Source organism: Chinchilla lanigera, unplaced genomic scaffold (genome assembly GCF_000276665.1).
Source record: "Chinchilla lanigera isolate Chin_1 unplaced genomic scaffold, ChiLan1.0 scaffold00012, whole genome shotgun sequence".
Classification (NCBI taxonomy): Eukaryota; Metazoa; Chordata; class Mammalia; order Rodentia; family Chinchillidae; genus Chinchilla; species Chinchilla lanigera.
Window position 1 is genome coordinate 3,760,161 of NW_004955413.1, and position 22,515 is coordinate 3,782,675.

General features: G+C 53.8%; 1 protein-coding gene across 2 annotated transcripts in view; it reads right to left on the reverse strand.

Annotated features, from left to right (window-relative positions):
• Vwf (von Willebrand factor) overlaps positions 1–22,515 on the reverse strand; it is a 153,119-nt gene that overhangs the window by 87,691 nt on the left and 42,913 nt on the right. For both annotated transcript variants that reach the window (XM_005378755.2, XM_005378754.1), the window contains 8 exons: positions 21,693–21,829; positions 20,968–21,106; positions 20,168–20,268; positions 16,106–16,301; positions 15,367–15,582; positions 11,292–11,532; positions 7,548–7,639; positions 5,492–5,652 (listed from right to left, as the gene is read on the reverse strand). In XM_005378755.2, coding sequence (XP_005378812.1) covers positions 5,492–5,652; positions 7,548–7,639; positions 11,292–11,532; positions 15,367–15,582; positions 16,106–16,301; positions 20,168–20,268; positions 20,968–21,106; positions 21,693–21,829 — 1,283 coding nt within the window. The remainder of the gene's footprint in view (positions 1–5,491; positions 5,653–7,547; positions 7,640–11,291; positions 11,533–15,366; positions 15,583–16,105; positions 16,302–20,167; positions 20,269–20,967; positions 21,107–21,692; positions 21,830–22,515) is intronic.

The window sequence follows — 22,515 nt, forward strand, 5'->3', positions numbered from 1 at the left end:
AATTAAAAGAAATGGACACTGTATTTAATGACTGCACTTAATAACCCAGGAGGTAAGAGCAGAACAGTGGGAGACTGGCTGAATTCTGCAGTCACTCACTGAAACCTCAGGTTTGAAATGAAGACAGCACCCTTGCCCTGGAGCGGGGCCTCTGGGACAGCAGAGAGCCACCAAGATAAAATTGACAGCATCCTTTGAGGACTCCACAAGAAAACGTCAGAAACACTCGACCTACTACCCTTCACCTCGAGATTTTCTGAGTCAGGGTGGCTGTCACCGAGAACGTGCAGCTAGGTCTTGGTCAGCTCCAGGAATAATCAGAAAGTGAGCAAAACTGATTTTGTTACTGTCCTCCGAAATGGCGCCATCCTCCCCACATACACGAGCACCCTCAGGACCCAGGCTCTGGTTCTGTTCTTTCCATGGTGGTTACTTTCTGTTTTTCTAGCCTGATAGTTCTACTCTTCCAAGCCTCCAGCACTGTCTAGGTTCAATCTCCAGAACTTCCCAAAACCAACAAAAAGCCTCGAAACTTCATAAACCCTCACAGAAAATCAACCATACTCTAGTGTAAGGTGCCCAACCAGGTTGCTTAAAAAATGACATCTCATCAGGTCTCTATTATACCCACATGTGAGGCCCACTCTGGATGGACCCCTGAGCCCAAGCTCTAAGGACCCCGAGCTTCAGAGGGCAGGTAGGCACCCCAGACTGGCACCTGTGCCCAGAGCCTGGGGGGCCACCCAGTGGCTGCCCCCAGGTTGAGGAGGTGCAGAGGGCTGAAAGATGGCCGGTCTGGGAGTCAGGAGTCCAGCACGCACTTGAGCTGGTTGCTCTCTTTCTCCCTTCTCCCCTGAGTGACAGCGGGGTGGAAATGGTGGGTCCTGAAGCCCCTCCCCAGCTCCGTTGCTGCAGGGAGCCTAGAAAGAGTAAAGGTTTAGGCAACAGAGAAGGGAGCAGGGTGGTGGGTTGTACTTTGCTGCCACCTAGTGCTGCGAGTGGGTAATGTTCTAATTTAAAGGAATGGACGCTTCAGGTCAGATTTTTTTTTTTTTTTTTTTTTTGTTTTTGTTTTGGTTTTTCTCCGGGACCGGGAACCGAACTCATGACCTTGCACTTGCCAGGCAGGCGCTTTTGCCACTGAGCTAAATCCCCAGCCCCCCAGGTCAGATTTTTTTTTTAACAGAAAACAACTTGGGATGTATGTCTTGTAGCACCATCCCCTCTGTTTTCATTGACTCAGCTGGTCTCATAATGTAAATCCAGGGGACTCGAAATTTACTCCCAGTGTGGAATGGCTAATTTTCTCTAGCATCTCTGTTCATAATATGATTCACAGTCTTCCCTCTGTGAACTTACGGTGACAATGGTCATTAAACTACCACATATGGAGCACCTTCCACGTGTCTGGCACACCGTCATCCTCATCTCCAAACCCTTCTAATCCAGTTTTACAATGAAAAAATTAAGACATGAAGCGTTTAAGTGATTCACCATTCAGTTCAGTAACTCAGAATTCCCAGTCTTTCCTCATGGCTCCTCCTCTGGCCATTTTTCACAGTGTTGTCACCTATTTAAAGCTTCCTGCCCCCTATTCCCAGGCAAGGAGCCATGGGCAGCACTGGCAGGAGCAGACAGAGTGCAATTTGCAGGGTAAACCAAAAAACCTCTGCTCTACGCAGGTGCCAGGCCTGAGACAAATCAGAAAGAAAAGATCTTCCCCCTTGCCCCCAGTATTTTGAAACAAATGCTTCTGGGTCACGAAGAAGGAAAGGCTATCACTGGCCCAGGGCACTGCTATGCAAAGAGTGGCCCCTGGGCCTGTGCTGACCCGAGATGGTGCAAGAGCTGACACCGAGGGACGGCAACGGGACAGAGCAATGTCCCGTCAAATGCATGTGATAAAAATTTCCCAAGGGCTCATACTTCATATGTCACATTTTTTGTTTTACTTTTCTGATAATCCATTTCTGTTATATTTACAGAAGCATTGCTCCAAGGTTGGAAATTTAAGTAAAATGGTCCCTACACACATCCCTCCTATGGACATCAGGAGGACATGGTCCACGCAGCCTTTAAGTCTCAGCTTGGTTACTTATGAAAACAATTGAAACTATTGCATTGCTGTGATTCTGTAGCACCTTCTGGTCTTAAAAGTGTTTTTGCATGCATGCTCCTGGGGCCCAAGCCAATGAGAGGGGGACACAAGCAGGAGCTGTGTGCCTGGGTCACAGCGGAGGCAGCTGAGCTTCAGAGAAAGAATCAAAGCTTGCACAGGAGCAGGAAGCAGACAGTAGTCAAGTGTGGCCTGGAGCTGGGCCATCAGCTCTGTCCTTGGTGTCTTGGTGCTTTCCAGAGAGCTGCCCCCAGGAGAAAGCAATTGCCCTCCTACTTGCAAGTTCTCAGAACACAAAGTCCCTGCCCCTTTCTCAAATCTTTGGTAGCACGCCACACCCTACTGAAGTAGAACTTACAAAGGAAAAGTCAAGTTTCCCAAAATTCCCCCTCCCTACAGCTGTTGTTCTTTGTTCTAATACAGATAAAAGCAGTAACCTTTGTCCTTGTGAGTAAAATTTTTATAACCTTCTGTTCCCATAACATCCTGTTATGCCCAAGCAGGGACACCAAGATACAAAACTGTCATGGCTTAACAAACTGCCTGTGTTCTCCATCTGCCTGCCCACAAGTTCTGTGCCAAAAACCAACCCCCTTAGCAACATGTATACAGTGGAAGCCCTTCCTTTGTTCAGTGCTCAGTTCTTTGAACACAGGTCCAGCTGAGTCAGGTCTACATCTAATAAATCCTCCTGACTCACCCATGATCTCTCCAGTCTCTTGAATTCTGCAACACTACCGCCTCACGCAAGGGCCAGAGAAGCCCCTCTGGGTATAAGGTTTGTACCATCAGATGGGCCCCAACAAGGTGCTTCCAGCTCCATTTTCTTTGTTAGGGCCAGAAATAAGTCCACGCTACAGCCAGCACACTTAATAAATTACATAGTCTTCTGCTCTGCCGAGTCTGGCCTCTACAATTTGCATATGAGTTGGCATCTTAGTGAAGCAGTTGTGAAAACAACCCACTCTCTTTTGATATGAGTTTTCACATTTGTAATCCCCTGCGGTGGAGGTGAAAGTGCCTTATCATGAGACAGATGTGTCCCCAGAATGCAGGCCAGAGATGCCAGGAAGCCAAAGCAGTGCTTGATGCCCTGGGTCTGAGGTCTCACTCTCCACTTGGGATTTCAGATCATAATGCAATTGTCAGGTTATTAATATGCAAAACTATCTGGATTGCTTCCTCCATGACAAAAAGGACTCGTTTGAAAGAACTCCTGGTGCTGACACAATCTCCTGCCAGAAGTTTCTTTTCTTGTGTGCATCTTCTGTGATATTAGGAGACGTCACCCTCAGGTATGAAGGGACAGGGATCCACGTCCTGTCAAAACTCTGACACATAATAAGAGCCCCCCCAGGGATAAAAGAACAAAAAGGATCCTTGCCCTGCTCTGTCCTATTTCTTGCCTCACCCAGGTCTGAGTTCCCTGTCCTGATAGATTGTTTGTGGACACCACTTTCTTCAAAGGTAAGAACTATACCCTCCAGTGCTCACCGGCCAATCCAGCTCCGCCATTAGAAATGACAGCTCCAGAACCCTCCAAGACTAAGACAGAGGGAGCACCCAGGGGAGCAGTGATAAAGGCCGGTGTCTGTGTTTGGGAGAAGAAAGAGCTGGAGAGAAATAAAATGGAATATTTGTCCTGCACCTCTTCCAACCCCCACCCCCACCCTGCCCTCCTGAGGGACCCTGCCTACAAGTCCAAGTTCCCTCTGCAGAATGTTGGCCTCTCCTGAGTCCCCCAAGCTGAGTCTTTGGGGTCATTAATTCCCCCACAGCCAAATGAAAGCTTCCTTTCCCCTCCCATCCAGACCTCTGCTGTGTTGACCCTTTACCACTCACTCTGGGTATCAGGGACTACAATTGGAAATCAAAAAGATAAGATGCACTTGCAAGAAAAAAGACCAGAAGCTGCATTCTCCAAGGTGATGACTATAATCTCTGTATATCTCTTACAAAACTGGCCTGAGATTAGACTTGAGAAGGAGGTTGTGTAGGCTTGGGCCATGGCCACCAGCAGTGATTCTGAAAGATGCACAAGGATCCATGTCGCTGCAGACCGGCTCGACCTTGGACATGGGTGGCTGTAACCGGGACCTACAGCCTGGAGCTGCAGATGCCCAATGGGTACCTAAAAGCCGGATGAAACTTGGCATCTCTGCCTTCATCTTCTATGGCTCCCTTATTGCTTTAAGACTCTGGGTCACTCTCTGCTCAGCTCTGCATGTAGGCAGGTTAACCCCTCAAAGTGTCTGTATTACAAAGTTTGTTAGCCCCAGATTGACCTACCCTCACTCACACCTGTTCCACACTGACGACACCAACATAAGAGTAACTAAATCTTCAGGATGTTCAGGGTTATCCAGTTGCCAGCTTTCACAACATCTGGCTCCAGACCCTGGAGAAAGACACCTAGGGTTCTCCTCAACCTGTAATCACCTCGGGTCCCAGGAAAAGCAGAGCCTCCAAGACCACCCATGATGAGGTCACCTCCCCCAAGCAGAAGCAGTTACCCCATGACACAACCAAGGCTGCCACTTCCCAAACAAGCACAATCACTTCATAGGAACCAAACTCCCCTCAACATAAGGAGTCCCAGGAACTCCCAAACCAGGGCTGCGATGACCACTCAGACCTCAGCCTGCCACAGTGCCCTGTGAAACCGGTCCCACTCTTTGCTAATGCGCCAGTCTGAGCCTCTTCCACAGAGTGTGCCGCATTTCTAACTCTGCCCAATAAATCACCTACGCCTCCCACGGACGTGTCCTCAACCTACTCCACGAGGGCAGGGGCCAGTTGAGGTCCCTCTCCTCTCCTTAGGGGACCTCCTTGAACCCTGTCAGGTGACACGACCTCCACGCACATTTGCAGTCACAGACCCAAAACACAAGATGTAGAGAGCTGGCCAAGACCTCGAAAGGCACTTTACAGAGGAGGATATCAGGGCTCCGTGTGGGAAAGACTCTTAATTGTTCGCTAGTGGCATAGGAGGGACTCCATGTCTTCTGTTGAAATACAAAGTCATACACATACATATGCAAATTGTATGCAAATATATGTGGGTGCTATCTTCCTACCATAGAATGCAGCCCTCAGGGAGAGCCTGGTGGAAATGCCTGTTTTTACTTGTAAGTATTTTCTAGAAATACTTGCCGTGTTCCCCATGGCTCTCCTGGGAGCCAAGATCTTATATTTTTGTCAGATCTCATGAGGATCAGCCTGAGACATTTTCCTACCATCTCCCTCTCTGGCTTTGGGGCCACTGAGGACCTCAGACCACCACCCCAGTCTTGTTTCTTCCTCCGGCTGGTCCCATAGCCCCCTAGAGGAAAAGGGAAGGGGAGATGCCCGCCCCTTGGGGCAGGGGTGGCTCACCATGCCCGGGGGGCAGAGGCAGCCGGAGACACAGCCCATGCTCATGCAGTCCAGGTCGTAGTTCTGGCATGTCTTGGCACATTCTACCCCTTCTGCCCTCGGGTTGTCAGCAGGACACACCAACTTGACCATAGGGGCCCGACAGAACAGGCTCCTTTTGCCTGGAAAGTAGGAAAGCCAAAGGGTGATTAATGACGGAGTGGCAGGGTCTCTCCCCTACACTCTCACGCTGGGAGTGCGTGCGGCCCAGCCTCCAGGGGACCAGCGTGGCAGCTTCATCTGCTCATGTAAGCTCTGTCCTACACGCAGCAGCTGTCCTGACCCCAGCATTCATTGGATGGACCCAATGCTCATCCTTCAGTCCTGCTGCAGCAGCCAGGGCACACTGCAAAGGTTCCAGACCAGCCTGCAAAAGATCTAGGTTTGGATGCTGAAAAAAAGAGCCTTGGTGGAACCCAATAAAACCATTCCTAAGCGGGCATGGTGGCACATGCCTGTAATCCCAGTACTTGGGAGGCTGAGGCAGGAGGATTGCTGCAAGTTTGAGGCCAACCTCGGCTACAAAGTGAGTTCAAGGCGAGCCTGAGCTGCATAGTAAGACCCTGTCTCAAAAAGGCAAAAAAAAAAAAATTCTAAAATGACTACAACTTGTGAAGAAAGAGAGGTCACTGAACCACAAAGACTAAACCGGTCTCTGCTCAGATGTCAGCCTCTGCCTGGCCGCGCTGTTCACACTTGCAGCCTTCTGTCCCCGGCTCTCCAGCTCCCTCCACTCCGTCTCACCACTGCACTTGCTCTTCCCATCGTGTCACACCACGCAGCCCACACCCTTGGTGATGGCCGCTTCGCCCACGCCGCCTGCGGCAGCGCGGCTCTGCAAGTTCCGCCTCCTGTGCCCTGTACAGATCCTCTCTCCTGGCAGTCAGTAGGTATCAACAACTGACTGGGTAGCGATGAGAGCAGAAGCTGGCACAGCACCTTCCTCTTTCTTTCTGGTGCACTTCATAGCATGTATATCTTTCACCATCTCCTCTAGGTGAGAGAGCCAGAATTTCCAGCCCCATCCTATACAGAAACTCCAAAAAGATGAATGGCTTTTCCCAATCTGCACAGAATTCCAGGAGTTTCCTGATTTTGCAAAAGAGAAGATACCTTGAAGTTCCCAGGCCGGAAGACTTTGTGCAAAGGGCACATTAAAGGCAGGTCCAACTGGAAAAATAGGACAAGGGGCAGGAGTTGGGGACATCACAAAAGTTAGGATGCAGAGGACCTCATGACCACGAGGTCACTCCTGCTGACTTCAGCTTCGAGCCAGCCTCATGCTTAGCACCTTGCCCAGCTCTTGAGATGCTGGGTCTTGTGGGAAGCCAGACCCAACCTCACCCAGGGCGGCTGGGACACACGGCACCATGGGCAGAGAGGACGCTCAGGAAAGGGGAAAGGCAGAGGGTGGAACAGCCCGCTACATCCCTCCTGCTGCAAGGCTCCTCTCTGAACAAGGGTGGCCTTTCTAGAAGCAGAGGCAGCCCCGTGGGAGAAATGGGACATGGCCCCACTGACCCCAGGCCGGCCCCTCTCCCCTGAGCCTATCTTTAACAGAACAGCAACTGTAAGGACCTTCCAGCAGGGAGAAGCTGGCCCAGACCTTTCTTTCAAACCCATCTAAGAAGTCTTTAAAGAGGTTCTTATCCACATGTCCACAGGAAACGGGAGGCCACCAAAGAACAGTAATTGTCACCACAATCATGCAACCATCTCACTCCCAGCTGTTCACAGGACTAAGGTCACCGTGGACAAAACAGAGGTCTCACTGAATCCACCTTGTAGAAAACTTGATCTTTCCCCTCTCACGGTGTCAAATACCTCTTGCCCCAGTCATCTGGCTTCACCAAGCAAAGACACGCCTAGCCCTGAAGGTCAGCCACACAAACCCAGAAGCTGTGGCAGCCAGGGCAAAGCCATACCTGTCCCTGAACGCACAGGGCTCTCTCCCCCGCTCTGCAGAGGAGTCTGCGTGGAAGGGAGGGAAGGGAAGGTGCGGGGGCACAGTACTCACTGCGGTGAGACAGGGGGCTGCCGCGGACCGCGTCTGGCAGACTCCCAGGGGCTCCGCTCGCGGTGCAGTGCATGAAGCCATCCTCACAGTAGCTGCAGAGAGCACAGAGTCATCCACCTTGCTGTCCTGTGTCCCCACCTCCCACTGTCCCTCCACCCGGGCTCACAGACCTCCCAGGCCTGAGGCGGGGCTTCCCAGGGCTGCCAGTGCCCTCTGTGCCATGAAATCCCACTGAATCGTTGCATTAATGTTCTTCTGCCTTGATCCCTTTCAACATTACTCACCACTCTTTACCCCCATTTTTTTAGAAAATGAAGAACTCCCTCCCTGTCTTCCCCTACTTCCCTCGTTGCTTTCTCATCCTCAACTATAGCTCTCTCCCGGACCCCACCTTTCGAAGTCTGTGTCCCCGGGCTCCATCCTGGGCCCTCGCGGCTCTCATGTGAAGCAGCCATCCTGCCCCAGCTCCAGTGACAGAGCTGGCGCACACTCACAGCAGCACTTGGTCCTCCCTCCTGAACTCCAGCCTATACCTCCAGGTACATTCAGAATAGCTTCCTTCAGGGTCTTAAAGACACCTCAGATTCAGGATTCAAATGCGATCTTCCACCAAGGCCAGGCCTCTCCCAGAGATGCTTCAGGGACTGTACCCATCCACTTGGTCTAATTCTACACCTGGAAGCCCAGGCTCATCCCCTCCACCCCACCCCCCGGCCCTGTCCCTCGCTGTCCACATCAGACCCACCACCAAGCCCTCAGGCTTTGCTCCTGCAGACCCACATCTCTGGCTCCTCTGCCACCATCACCTCCTTCCCAGCCAATGCGAAGGTCTCCTAACTGGTGCTCCTGCACCTCCTCCTGCGCGTCTCTAAATACTCCTCTTCGTAACTATGGGTCTTTACAAATCTAAACCTGATTATGCCGCATCCCTGATTGAAGCCCCCCCCACAGCCTTCCCTTCCAAGGCCTTCGGGTAGACAGCAGACCTCCCCGCAATCCGACATCCCCTCCCTCTCCTGCTGCAGCCCACCAGCTGTCTTTGAATCCTGCAGGAGCACCGTTACCCTTAGGACAAGCTTCGACTGCAAGCTTCTGCACTCTGCTTTGACCCAAGCCAAAGCTGTCGCTTCTCCCCAACACACACACACAAATACACACACATGTGCGTACACACACACACGGCCTTTGTCACCCCACCCCATCTTGAGTTCTCACAGACCAGCTATTTTCATCTTTGGACTGACCACCCTTGTAACTGGTTAACACCTGCCTCTCACTGGACTGTAAGATCCATGAGGGTAGAAGCCACAACTGCTCTTGTGCACCATTAAATCCCTAGCATCTTGCACAATGTTCTCAATATTCTTTATTTTTAACTGCTACACAAGAAGTGCACACCTTCATGAGCTACCAGGTGAGATTAGAGAACACACACACCATGTGCAATGATCCAATCAGGGCAGTGGGTGTAGCCATCAACTCAAACATCTCTCAAGTTTGGGGGGCACTCAAACGACTGTGTATGGCAGTCACTTATTGTTCTATAGGACACTGGGACTTCGGCCGGCTCCAGGAGCCAGACTTCCTCTGTGACTCTGTGAGGCTGCCAGAATGACCATAGGCATAGTCTGAAGCCCCTCTGGGTACATGCGTCCCCCTTCCTCTACCTCTCCATGGACATCACCAGCACTGGCTCCAGCGAGGCTCACCCTTCAGTGTGTAGACTCAGGAACAAAAATGAACGGCCACAAACAAGCTGGGAACTCTTTGGGGCACATTCTCCCCGAGATCCAGTTCTCCACGGGATGTGGAGAGAGATGTGGATGTGGTCACTAGGATCCAGCCCTGGTACGGAAGAGGACACGGCCATCTCCTAGCAACAACACACAGCCCTGCACCCGGGGCTGCTGCATACCAGCTGCCACCTTCTCTGCTATGGAGAAACAGCTGGTGGCAGCTGCTGTCCCCCAAGTCATCCCCACTTCCTGTAGATCAACTTCTTTCCTCCTCATGAGAGTGGGGACCACCATGACCCACTGATCAACAAACTCAACAGTCTGCTCTCCACGCTCTATGCAGGGCTCACAAATGCCTGGGTTCTACTCACTTGCTGGATACCTTGGGAACATGATCATCTTTCCCTGCCTCAAGTCATTTACTAAAAAAGCAAGCTCTGCCTGCCTAATGGTGCTGTGTTAGGGTCCCAGAGAGAAACAACTCAGAAACTATAGCCAGACAAAGGTAGTGAGATGATCACTGCGCTGAAGCCAAAAGATCAAGCCAGCACTGCGTGCGATGACAGTCGGCCCTCACCGGCAGTGGGTTCTCCGCTGCAGAGTCAACAAGCCCAGGTCAAAAGTATTCATCAAATTGCATCTGTAGCAAACGCATACATTTTTCCGTGTAACTGTTTCCTAAACAATACACTGTAACAGCTATTTACATGGCACTTACACTGTGTTAGGCACTATAAGTAATCCAGAGATTTAGACTATATGGGAGGATTGCACAGTCTGTATACAAACGCTACCGCATCTCATATAAGGACTTTAGCGTCGGTAGATTTGGGCAACAGCTGCCAGGGTCCACAAACCAATCCCATGAAAACCAACTGGGGGGTTGGGGATTTAGCTCAGCGGCACAGTGCTTGCCTGGCAAGTGCAAGGTCATGAGTTTGATTCCCGGTACCGGAAAAAAACAAACAAACAAAAAAAAAGAAAACCAACTGGGCTTCCTTTGTCCCTCTCCACTGGGGACACCATCCTACTTCTACCCGTCTCTCTGCCCTTACTCATGGGCTCCCCTTTGCTCCTCTGATCATCTGGAATTCCCAAGATCTGGACCTGCCTCTCCTCTTTGGCCTCTTAGCAACCCTCCCTTCTTCCAAGGGCAGGGTTTGCAATTCCTATAGTTTGATGGACTGTGGTCTCAAAGCCTCATGTGCTAGAAGCTTGACCTCCGAAGGGGCAGTTACTATGGTGGTGGGGCTTTGAAGAGCTGAACCCTAGGACAAGGTCGTAGGGTCATGGAGGCACTGCCCGCAGAAGGGGTCAGTGCCTGTCTCACAGGAAGGCATTAGGTCTCAACAGACTGATTCATTTTCCAAAACGCGGATGGACGGGCGGAGGGGGGCGGGGGTGAGGGCGCCGATCAAAACCAAAACGAGGGTGGTTAAAAAGTGAGCCCACAACATGTTCACAGTTTTGCACACCCTGCTGCCAGATGCAGCTGCCCAGTCTTGGACCTGTCGCCCTCCAACACTGTGAGCTGAAATAAACCTCTTTTCCTTACAGTGTGCCCAGTCTCGGCTATTTTTATAGCAACTGAAACCCGTGGCAGAGCAGCGTGCCTTGAGGCAGGGCCTCTGTGGTGTATTTTCTGCTGGTTCAAATCCTTCAGCCTGAGGACAATGAAAGGAGGCTGACAGAGAGGCGTCCTGGGAGCTCTCCTACTTCTTGTTCTAGGAACGGGAAATGGAGACCCAGACCAGGGACATGGGCCCAGAACATGACAGCCGTCAAGAATGCCCAAGAACCCTTACTGCCAGGCTGGAGAGCTACTTCCCCACCCAGGAAGGAAATCGGAAGACCAGGCTGACTTCTCCGCTGCGCTTCTGACCTCTGTGCCAGTCTGGACAAGTCACTGCTTTCCTGGGCCTCAGTTTACCCATCCACAAAACAAAGAACATCTTCCTATCTAGTTCTGCCATTTGCAGAGCCCCTCCGCTGGGTGGCCTGCACTCACCACGCGGTATGACGGTCTGAGAAGATGTCCGCGGGCTGGAAGATCTCACCATCGTAGTAACAGGGGCACTGGGCCTTGGGCACACAGTCCCCCCTCTCATCCTGGTACAGCCCAGGGGGGCAGAAGCAGCCCTCCAGACAGACCTCACTGCATTCTTCATCCGGGTGAGAGAGGGAGCGGCAGGTCAGGTTGCAGGGGGCCCCACACTGCAGGTACACCTGGCCCTGCGGGCAGCTCAGGGCTGGAGGAGGAGAAGAAGGTGGGGTCAGTAGCTACACTGGACAAACGGCAAGCACAGGGCAGCCACCCCTTGCATCTTTGCCCCCAGTTGTATCTGCATGGTCTCCACCCTCCTATCAGCAAGTGTATTTTCAGACACACAAATGCACTTTGCAACTATGGATACTTGCACTGCACCTCTTTTCTAACAAGAGGCAAGGTGAATTTCCCCAGCCTAAGACATAGCAGAAATCCTGGTGCCTCTGATTATTGAAAGAAGTCAGAGTGATGGCCACAAGCATCTCCATGACCACCACGACAATAACAGCTGCCATTTTGAGCACCTACTGTGTGCCCTACAAGTCACACAGGTTTTGTGCCACGCTTGGTTCATTGTCTGTCATCATACCCTTTCTATGGGTAGGAAAACCGAAGTGTGAGCTGAGGAATCATCAGGGTCATGCCTCTCAGGAAAAGCGGGCAAGATTCAAACCCAGCTCTTATAGTCCTGAAGTTCAGGTTCTTGACCATTGTACTCTAGAAATGAAATACTCTGATAGGTCAGACAGCAGCAAATAATAACCATTTTTACCCATCTGTGTATCTATCTACCTATCTATCGCTCTTTCTATTTATCTACCCATCTATCTACTCATCTACCCTATCTACATACCGATCTATCTCCCTCCTATCATGGTATCATACTAGGGATCACACCCAGGGATCACACCCAGGGATCACACCCAGGGATCACACCCAGGCATCACACCCAGGGATCATACCCAGGCATCACACCCAGGCATCACACCCAGGGATCACACCCAGGGATCACACCTAAGGATCATACTCAGGGATCATATGCAGGGATCACACCTAGGGATCACAATCAGGGATCACAATCAGGGATCATACCCAGGGATGACACCCAGGGATCATACCCAAAGATCACACCCAGGAATCACACCCAGGGATCACACCCAGGATCTCATGCTGACACTGAACTATGCCCCCAGTCCTCCCTGTGTTGGACTCTCAGAGTTTTATTGCTCCTTATAGGAAAGGGCCTTATAAACTCATTCAAATTGAACTTCAAAAATAACAGACAAAACTTCATGTACCACTTCTCCAAAAATGTATACATTTCCAAAAATGTTAAATAAACAGAATAATCTTGTAAAAACTTTTAAAGGAAATAGTCCCTCTAAGGACACTCGAGTCCCTAACAGCAGGGACGCACGTACCTTCCCCAGGGAAGGGGGCAGCCCCCATCTGCCCTCAACCTCACCTCCCTGTCCTTCCCCCCTGGGAATGCAGAAAGGCTGCAGAAGATAAAGGCAGGGGAAAGGGAGCAAAGTGCTGAAGCGGCTAAGAGAATGGGCCCTGTACCCCAAATACCTAGGGTCGGGCCCCAATCCCACCACTAGTAAGCAGGTGGCCTTGAGCAGTGTCATTGCCAGACTTTAATGTTGATATCTGCCCGAGTCTTCCTGAGGTTCAGGGCACCAACAGGTCTAGTGGAAGCCTGGCATGTGGTGAAGGTTCCCTGCCGTTCCTGTCTTCCGTGCTGCGCAGGCCGTGCAGCCCCAGCTCAGCAGGCTCAAGATGAAGAGTGTGCCACAAAGGCCTGGCCTGGCAGCACGGCCACTGCGTCCCAGCACCCAGGGAATGCCCTGATGGCGACATTCTCCACTGGGAGGATACAGAGGCAGGGGAGTTGGGGGGCGCAGTTTGCCCTTCAAAGAGCTTTCTAGTTGCCGATCAGCTGTTGAGAAGCCAGAGCTTCAGTCTGGGCACACTTCTCCTGGGACCATGAGAGTCCTGCTGTCTCTGTCGGAATCCATTTCTGCAGTGAAGACTTGGAGGTCAAACACCTCACAGATGCCACAGAAATCAGCCCTGGAGTGGGCCCTGCACCTCCCATTCCTGGCACCACCAGGGACTTGGTGTCTGACGGTAGCCAGGAAGGGAATGGCTCTCAAACTGTCGGAGACATTGACTTTCCTCAGAGTGGAGAGTCTGGGCCATCAGGTGCATGGGTGGGAAGGTGGGGTAGGACGGGGCCAACAGTGGCGCCTGCTTTCAACTCCTCAGTGTGCAGAGACAAGGGTATCCTTCATCTACTGAGGAGCAGCTACAGCTGGCAGCTGACACTGAGCTCCTCTGTGGGTGGAGAAGAAGGAGGAAAGGGACCAGAAGTCCAGGCCCCTTCCTTGGGCTCAGAGGAACAACCCACGACCATCTGCCACATTAACCCATAGAGACAGAGCTCTCTGGCCTTTAAAATGTCTCCAAGGAAGCTTCCCTCCCACCAGCCAGGACTCTCTGCTGTACCGCAAAGCCCCTGGAGTCAGGAAAGCTTCTCCCCAAATCTCAGCTCCTGCTACTGCCACACCGGCAGCTTCTGCTTCATGGAGAGAGACGTAGGTTGGCCACTCGAGAGAGATCAAAGAAAGTTTCTGAGGGCCCTGGCGTCCTGGGACAGTGTCCTGCGTCAGGAAAGCCTTGGCCGTTGCTGCATACGACAGTGCATAACCTCTGCTGGGGTGGTGACAACTGAGGCGTGCTCATAAATGCCGCCTCACTCACTCACTGCTACTTTTCCTAATTTCTAGACCACAGACACTGGGAAAACAGAAGCACAGGAAGCTGCGCTGGGGGCTGGAAGGTTGTAGCAAGCAGCTTGCAGGACTTTCGCTGGGACTTTCAGTGGTCAGCCTGCGACGACACACAGCACCCCAGGGCTGGGAGCCAGAGGGAGTGCAGCGAGGGGGGTTAAACTTGTTCTCTGTTGTCCCCGCTTCTGCCTCTGTTCCTCTGCCTTAAGGAACCTGCTCAAACTCCAACGCTGAGCTGGCTTATCCCACCCGAAAGGGTGGGCTTCTGGAGTCCTCTCATCTAAACTTCCTTACATGAATCCTACGCAGCCTCCGCCAGCTCCTACTTTCCTGCTCCTGCCAAGACCAGCTACATTTTAGTCTCCAAACCCAGCAACTTTTCCCTGAAAATCAGAATACCGACTAACCTTTACCCTCTGCAATGTCCACCTCATTTTCAAGCCCTGGTGCTCCTATTCAACCAAGTCTCCTCTGCCAAAAAAGTGCCTTTTTAAACCATGTTCAAGTGCACCTGCTCCAGAAAGCCTCCCTCAGCTGTCCCAGCGCTTGACCCCGAATCCCCGCCTTCTCCAGCTGTCCTAGCCCTTCATCTCCGCATCCCTGCGCTCAGAGAGACCACCCTTCCTGTGGAGGGAGGCGATTTCCATTTGCGCCTTGGAAAGCAAGGTTCAAGTTCCACATCATCACTCTGGCCTGGCCACACAGGCACTCAGCAATGGACCTCGGAGTCTTAACAACAGCAAAAGCTGAGCACACCCTGGCTGCCACGGGGCCACTGCTGAAGAGCAGAGACCAAGCCTGGTGCCAGGAATCCACCAGCGAGCACGAGGGTGAGAAGACGCTGTGCCTTTGCATGGCCTTAACCAGTGCAGAGCCAAGGGCCTGGAGCCTGAAGAAGGCCAGGCTGAAGTCCCACGCTGGGGATGTCTGCTGCCTTTTCACGAGCATGGGCACCCCACAGCCTGGGCTCACACATGCTGGACACCAGGTGGGAGCAGACACAGGACACCTTCGGGTCTGGAACCCACCAGAATAGGCACCCGTCCTACAAAAAAGCCAGCTCCCCAGCCCCCCACATCTTGCTTGGAGATGGACCTGCAACTATCTCCACCACCCAGCTTGTCAAAGTACCCTTGGGTGCAGTTGCAAATGGAATGATGCAGAGAGAGCACCTGGGAAAGGAACATGGACAGACAGGGCAGGCCAGGAAGTAGGGCAGTGGCGGAGGAGGGGACACCCACCACAGAAGCCGGGCTCACGCCAAGCAACGTGCACACCCCTCCCAGCACAGGCAGCGGCGTAGCTGGCCACGGCACTACACAGGCAGTCCTGGCCATCGGAGCAGGAGCAGACGTCGTAGCGGCAGTTCTGCAGGTAGGGCAGAGGGCTCACGGCGTGGTGGCAGGCCTCAAACTTGGGAGACATCAGCAGCCTGCAGGCCTCCTCTGCGAACCTGGCTGGGGGGGAAGAGAGGAGCGTGTCCAGGATAGACAGGGACCAACCACAGGGACTCTGATGTCCCAGACTCCAGAAAGCAGCAACAGCTCCCACTCCATGTCCCCCGTGCTCACTTCTGGGTAAAAAGCAGCTCTTGGCTCTGGGAATCACCATGATTTACCTTCAGCAGCTGATTTCCTTCCCTAAGCACATATGGCTCAGATGCACATTAAAGTGCATCCCTGATAAGACACGTGTGGACAGAAGAGACAAAATGACCTGTGGGGGTCTGGGTAGGATGGTACGCTACAGCAGGACTGAAATGCTGCTGCAGATAAATCTGCACGTGGCCACCCTGATCCGCTTATCTCTCAGCAGTTCCACTCTGAGTTCATGCCCATGCTTCTCCTGCACACCTGGGGACATCTAGGAAGGGAGCTGCTGCATGCTGCCCTGTTCCTTCTCACATTTGGAAGAGCGAATGAGCCAGCTGCAGACAACCAGACCCCGCTCCTGTGTGCAGGGGACCCGGGCTGCACGCACCCAAGCGCGGGTTGAGAGCGCAGGGGTCGCTGGGCTGCATCTGCAGATCCTGGCAGTCACCATGCAGCTTCCAGGAGTTCCCGAAGTCAGCCACCATGGCCTCCACCAGGCCTGCAGGAGTGAGGAAGTCGTCGCCCTTGTTGCCGTTGTAATTCCCACACAAGCCACAGGTCTTCCCGGCGTAGACAGGGGACAGCTGTGGGGAGAGGACAGAACACCTTGGAGCAGCTACTGCTGACGTGCAATAACTACTTCCTCTCATGGAACGGAAAAAGTTCCCTGGGCAAGGAAAACCAGTCAGTGCAGCAGCTTGCGTTGCAGACCTGGGGGGCAGGACACACACTGCAGCACATACTCGCCAGTCAGCTCTGTCCTCGCTGTAGAGGGAGCCAGGCCACCAACACACTGCTCCTTGTCCCATTTTACGACTGAACAAAGCTCTAACCCTGAAGCGCACACGCGAACGGAGGCTGTCTGCTCCGTGGGACAGCCGGAGGCGCCTGCTGGTTTCTCTTTGGAGGTTTCTGATTTGAAGTTAGAGCTGGACTGGACCCTAGAGTCGTGACCCAGGCTCTGTGCATAATTAGCAAGGCTGGAGGCTTCCCTGTGCTCCCAAGGCCTCACAGGCAAGGCTGTGCCAACTGAGTCAGCCCTGGGAGCCCTGCCAGCTTCCAGCTCTGACTGGCAAGGTGCATGAAGCACTGAGTGGTGGAACTTTCCAGCCCCAAATAAAATGTGCCCAAGTAAACATCCTTATTAAAACAAGGAACCCGGAGGTGCTTCCATGTTTGCTTTACAAATATCCAGCGCTGTTACATCAAGCACGGAGGCCTCTTCTGACCTCCCAACATAAAATTTAAATCCACAAATCCTGGCACTTCCTGCCCCTTCTCTGCTTGATGTATCTCCCCAGGATCTATTCTAATGTAGGGGAGAATCTACTTGTTCATTGTGTGTATTTTCTGTCCAGGGAGACAAGGATGTGTGCCTGCTCTGTCTCACCACATACCCTCAGCATCTAGAACGCTGTCTTAATCTGTGCTGGCTGCTATAACAAAACAGCACTGGGTGGATGGCTTATACACCACAGACTCCTTTTTCTCACAGTTCTCATGGGAGAGAAGCCCACGATCCAGGCCCAAACAGGCTCCGGTGAGGGCCGCACTTCCTGGTTCATAGATGGCACCTTCCAGCTGTGTGCTGGAAGAGCTGGCTGGCTCTCTGAGGCCTCTTTTAAGAGCATCATCCCAACCCCACTCACAGGGCAGAGCCCTCTGACTTCATCTCCTCTTAGTGCCATTGCCTTGGGGATTTCAACCTGTGAACTTGGAGGAGCATAGGAGCCCAGGTGGACACTCGATAAATGCTGAGAAGATGAGTTGTGGAACAGACGCAAAAACACACCGGTGTGCACATAGGTCCCCTCCAGGCACTGGCTGAAGTGCAAGGCTAAAAATCAAGGCCAGCCTGAGCTAAGTGACAAAACAGTGACCCCCTCCCCCCACTTCACACCATCTCTCCTCTCTCCTCCTCCTCCTCAGATACACTGGGTGCCCTCAGGCTCCCCAAAGCCCCCCTGTTCACTGCCACCAACCGGCCATCACTACCAGTCCCCACTCTCACACCTGTAATCATACCTGCAATCCCAGCACTCTGGGAGGCTGAGGCAGAAGGATGGCAAGTCAGAACTCAGCCTGGGCAATTTACTGACTTAGAGCTAGTCTCAAAATATAAGTACACAAAAGCTGGGAATGCTCAGTGTGAAGGCCCTGGATTCAGATCCCCAGTACCAAAACAAAAACAGAAACATTTCTCTCTCCACCCCCTTAGCTGGTCTCAGAGGTCAACACGGACAGGGGTTGGAAGCCTTGATGCCTCCAGGACACCAGGCCATGGCTGACCCACAGCCCTGCCACATCCGGGCTCTGGACACTAGGGGAAGACACTTGTTATCTGAAACAGATCTCTGCTTGGTGACAGTTCTGACAAAGTGGAGACAGTTGCAGGGCAGAGCTGGGCCCTGCGTGCAGCCAGCTGAGCCAGGAAGCAAGATGAAGAACACACAGCTTCCCCTGACCTCCTGGATGGCTGCCACAGGATAGGACGTGCACCCTGCGCTGGGTGGAAAGGACAGTAGGTTCCCTGCAGCCCCCTGCTGGGCTGCTGCAAGCTCACGCAGTGTCCACCTCGAGCCCGGGGCCAGCTCACCACCTCCAGCCCCCGCAAGGATCCCTTCCTGCTCTGTACCCAACCCCAGGACCAGCCCCACAGGAAAAGGGCGCCTCCGGCTCGGTCCTGACTCTAGAACAGATCCAAACCCTGCATCCCATTCCCACAAAAAGTGGTCAGTTCTTTGTCCTCAGAGGAGAGACAGAGAGCAGAGAGCCCAAGGACAGCGGGCAGCTGACTGAGCCAGAAAGTGAGGTGCCTGGACCCCTCAGCCAGGGAGGTGGCAGGGAGGGTGGGCGCTGGCATGAGGCTCTCCCAGGAAGCCTGGGACGAGGCTCAGTAGCCAGAGGGTTTGAGACGATGGCAAGTCACTCTGCCTCCAGAAACGATGGACCTTTATTTACAGGAGCTCCCAGCACCCCCTGCTCTGTGCTCTGTGGCTGTGAGTTTATTTTTTATAAAAGAAAAAGGCAAGAGGAGCCAATTGGAAACTCTCTCAGGGGTTTTAGGGAAAAACAGACCCCAAGAGAATGGTGGAAACTGGACTTCCTCAGGGACCTCCCACACCCGCCACTCGCTACACCAGGGGGCAGGGATGCCAGGACGAAGTCGTCACCTAGGGAACCTTGGCACAGCCTGGGACAGTGCTGCTCAGAGGGACAGCCGTGCAATGGACGGCCACTCATTCCATATGAATATGAAGGCACCGCTGCTTCTTGCCTTCTCTTTCCCTTACAAGGGCACGGTGGAACTTTCCAGAGGCTGCAGGCCGTGCCCACTGCAGACGACTGACGACAGAAGCAGACGCGAGGGCCCAGCTGCCTCCTATTAAGCCAGGCATTAAGGAGACTTGCAGAAATGTCTGACAACAGAATTCTTCTCATGACTGAGTTGTTTTGGAAAACACAGTTGTTGGTTTTTTTCCCCAAAAAAGAAAAAGTTGTTTATATTTATACTACACTCTGCTTAGGACTGCATTTTTACATGCCTTAATAAACACATGTTTTAAAACTCTTTGGTTTCATTTCTAATCTAGTAAATACCAATGGATAAACCCTTCACACGGATTCTGAGGTGCTCCGTCATGTTTAACAAAGTCCTGAAACCAAAGAGCAAGAGGTGGAAGGGGAGGCACAGGTCAGAGAGCTGATCCCTGCTCAGCTGTGACTGTGGATGGGATGCTGATGACTCAGCTTCCCCATGCTTTAGTTGCCTCCTTTATAAGATAGATAACAAGCCTGTAATCCTGGCACTCAGGAGGCTGAGGCAAGAAGATCACCAGGAGTGCAAGGCCAGCTGGGACTACATAGCGAGACCCTGCCTCCAAAAAAAAAAAGAGAATAAAAAGGATAGCAGTAGTAATACCTGCATGGCCACCTGCCAGGGACATTTTGAGAGAGAGAAACAACGCAGTATAAACCAAGTGGGATGTTACAGGCAGCTGTCTAATGGAATTCAAAGACCTCCTCAGAACAAGAGGCTGTGGCCAGCAGATGGGAAGGCCCAAGGGCTCTGAGAAAAAGTGGCAAGTCTGGCGGAAGCTTTCACAGAGGGGGAGGGCCGCTTTCCCGCCGAAGCAGGACATGGAGTCCCGGCTGTGCGCTCCAGCCGGGATCCTCCTCGCTGCCCACAGTGATGCCCAGGCCTGGATGCAGTCGGGAGATTGGTTGGCAAATCTGTCCCCAGCATGGGGTGCCCAAACCCAGAAGGGAGGGTCCCCAGGGCCAACGGGGGCAGCTTCTGGCAAACAAGAGAGGCCTGTTTCAGCCTCTGGGGGCGTAGGGCCTGAGGCGAAAGGAATTCTTCTCCCACCACACAAAGGCTTTCCGCCCAGAGCACAAGGGGTGCTTTGTAAGGACCAGGCCCCTGGAGCCAGGGGCTGGGGGGACCCACCTTCAGCAGCAGCCGCCCGCGGCCGTCCCAGTCCATCTGCAGGTCCTCCCCGTAGCTGAGACGCACAGAGGCCCTCACGGTGTGCTGGACGCGGAGGTCACCTGCAACCCAGCAGGATCGGATTTAGGCTGGGTGGGAGGCAGGGTGGTGGCAGGCAGAGGTATTGTAGGGACAGATGATGGGATGTCTCAGAAGGACTATGGAAATGACCAACAGTGAGTCGGAGGCAGACAGGCTGTCCATGAGGCTGAAGGGGGTCTCTGGGTGAACAGAAGCAGCCGGTTCCTCAAGAAGGGGCCTCTTCCCCCCTATTATTATGTTATCCTTCTTTTATTCTTTAAAATAAAAAAAAATTTAAAAAAAAGAAGGGGCCTCTAGCCTGTGTGAACTGTCATTCCCCTCACGGCCACAAGAGGGCAGCAGAGACTCCTGCATCCCTACCCCGAGCGGCAGAATCTGTCCACCTTCGGACTCCCCGCCCCTGGGCCCCTTGCTTTGCGTGCGACTTCCAGGCTGTGTTGCTCAGTCCTTGCGGCTGAGTGATACTGGGTGCAAAACTGAACACAGCAGTGCTCACTGCTGCAGGGAGGTGGAGACCACGTAGCAGCATGTGCCCTGCCCTGGTGGTGTGGACACACGCACGGCACTGCCCACGCGCAGACACAAGGCATGCTCACTACCCCGGGTCACCCACTGGGCAAAGCTGGGATTGTGGACCATGGTGTGGCCAAGAGTCAGGAGGAGGAGGACGCCGGGGAGTGACGCTGCACAGGGCCCCAGAGGGAGGAGGCGGGGCCCACCTTGCAGGAAGGGGACCTGGACGTCCTGGCCGTCCACGGCGACTCCTCCCCCGTGCTTCAGCTTCACAAGGCTGTCGTGCAGGGCCGCCAGCCTCACGGTGACCGAGCGGGTGCAGACAGCATCCGGGTCATCAGCACACTGCCAAAAGGGACGAAGGGTAACCTGAGCGCAATCCCTTCTGGCCAGGCACCCAGCCCGGGACCCACGGGACCAGAGAAAAGCCGGGGCCTTCTCACACAGCACACCAGGGTCCCACAGAACACAACAGACGGGAGCCCGGAGCTGTGCAAGAAGCGTGTGCACCCAGCGCTTGCTCACTCCCTCCCACCAGGGGCTGGCTCGGTACAGAGAACCCCAGACCCACGGCCCACCTTCTTCCCTGAGCCTAGTGACCGCAGGACAAGGGGTGCTTTGACCGCAGAGAGGCCCTGTGACTCTGCTTGTCCTTACCTTGGCTTTGGTCCTACAGAAGGGTTCACGTGGGGCTCAGGAAAGGAGAGGGATCCTCCTAGCCCGCCCAGGTGTCCCCAGCTTCGCACATGGGACCAGCCCTGAAGTGGGGGACACTCGAGGGTGGGTGCTGGGTGGGTATAGCAGGATAGACACCTTGTCACAGGGTGGAGAGCAAGGGGCAGGCAGGTCTCCATGCAGAAGGCCACTGAAGTCCGGAGGCGGGCCCCCCGTGCTGCCTTCTGCCCACCTGCACTGCAGGGGCCCAGCTCACCTGCACGGTCTCTATGACAATGGAGAAGGTGTGGTCCTGGCAGTCCCGGGCCAGCACGTACTGGCAGATCCCACTGAAGGTGAAGTGCCTGTCGTCGAAGCTCTTGAAGTGGGACTGGCCGGTGACGAGACACTCCCCTGGAGGGACACGGGTGGGGAAGAGGACATGCAGAAGGCTCCTGGTGACAAGGTGGCGTGCTTACACAAGCAGGGGCCCCTGTCCCCAAGACGCCACAGGTGTCCTCGCCCCACACCAGTCCAAACCCAAGATCTAAGCAAGGACTCTACGCTGGTCCCAGTTCAATGCCTTGTTTGACAGATGGGTGCCCAAGAGTGCTGACGAAGCCACACCAGTCTGTGCGGAGACCGGGCCGGAACCCAGGGCCCCGGCTCAGTTCCCTCCACAGCCTCCCTGATCTGTGCCACAGCAGCCACGGCGCCATCTTGGATCCAGGCAGCACTCGTCCAGGAGCCAGCACGGGGAGGGGTCAGGGACCCCGCCGCCCCCAGGAGGACGCAGAAGCCTGGTGCACAGCGAGAGGCAGGGAAGGGGACAGGTGGCCGGCGCAGAGCTTGGGGGGGCAGGTGTGGGATGGCTCCACCCTTGCCCCGAAGGCCCGCTCAGTGGCAGACCCATGCTTGGACTTCAGTGGGGCCCATGAGGGGCTGGGAACCCATCTGCCCACCATCTCCCCACGCCCAGGCAGTGCTGACCTCAGGGCCAGCGCCCCAGCCCAGGCTGACACATGGAGGTGGGGGCGGGCACTCCCCTCCTCACCCTGCAACACAGAGCGCTCAACACACCGCACACCCCCCCTGACCGC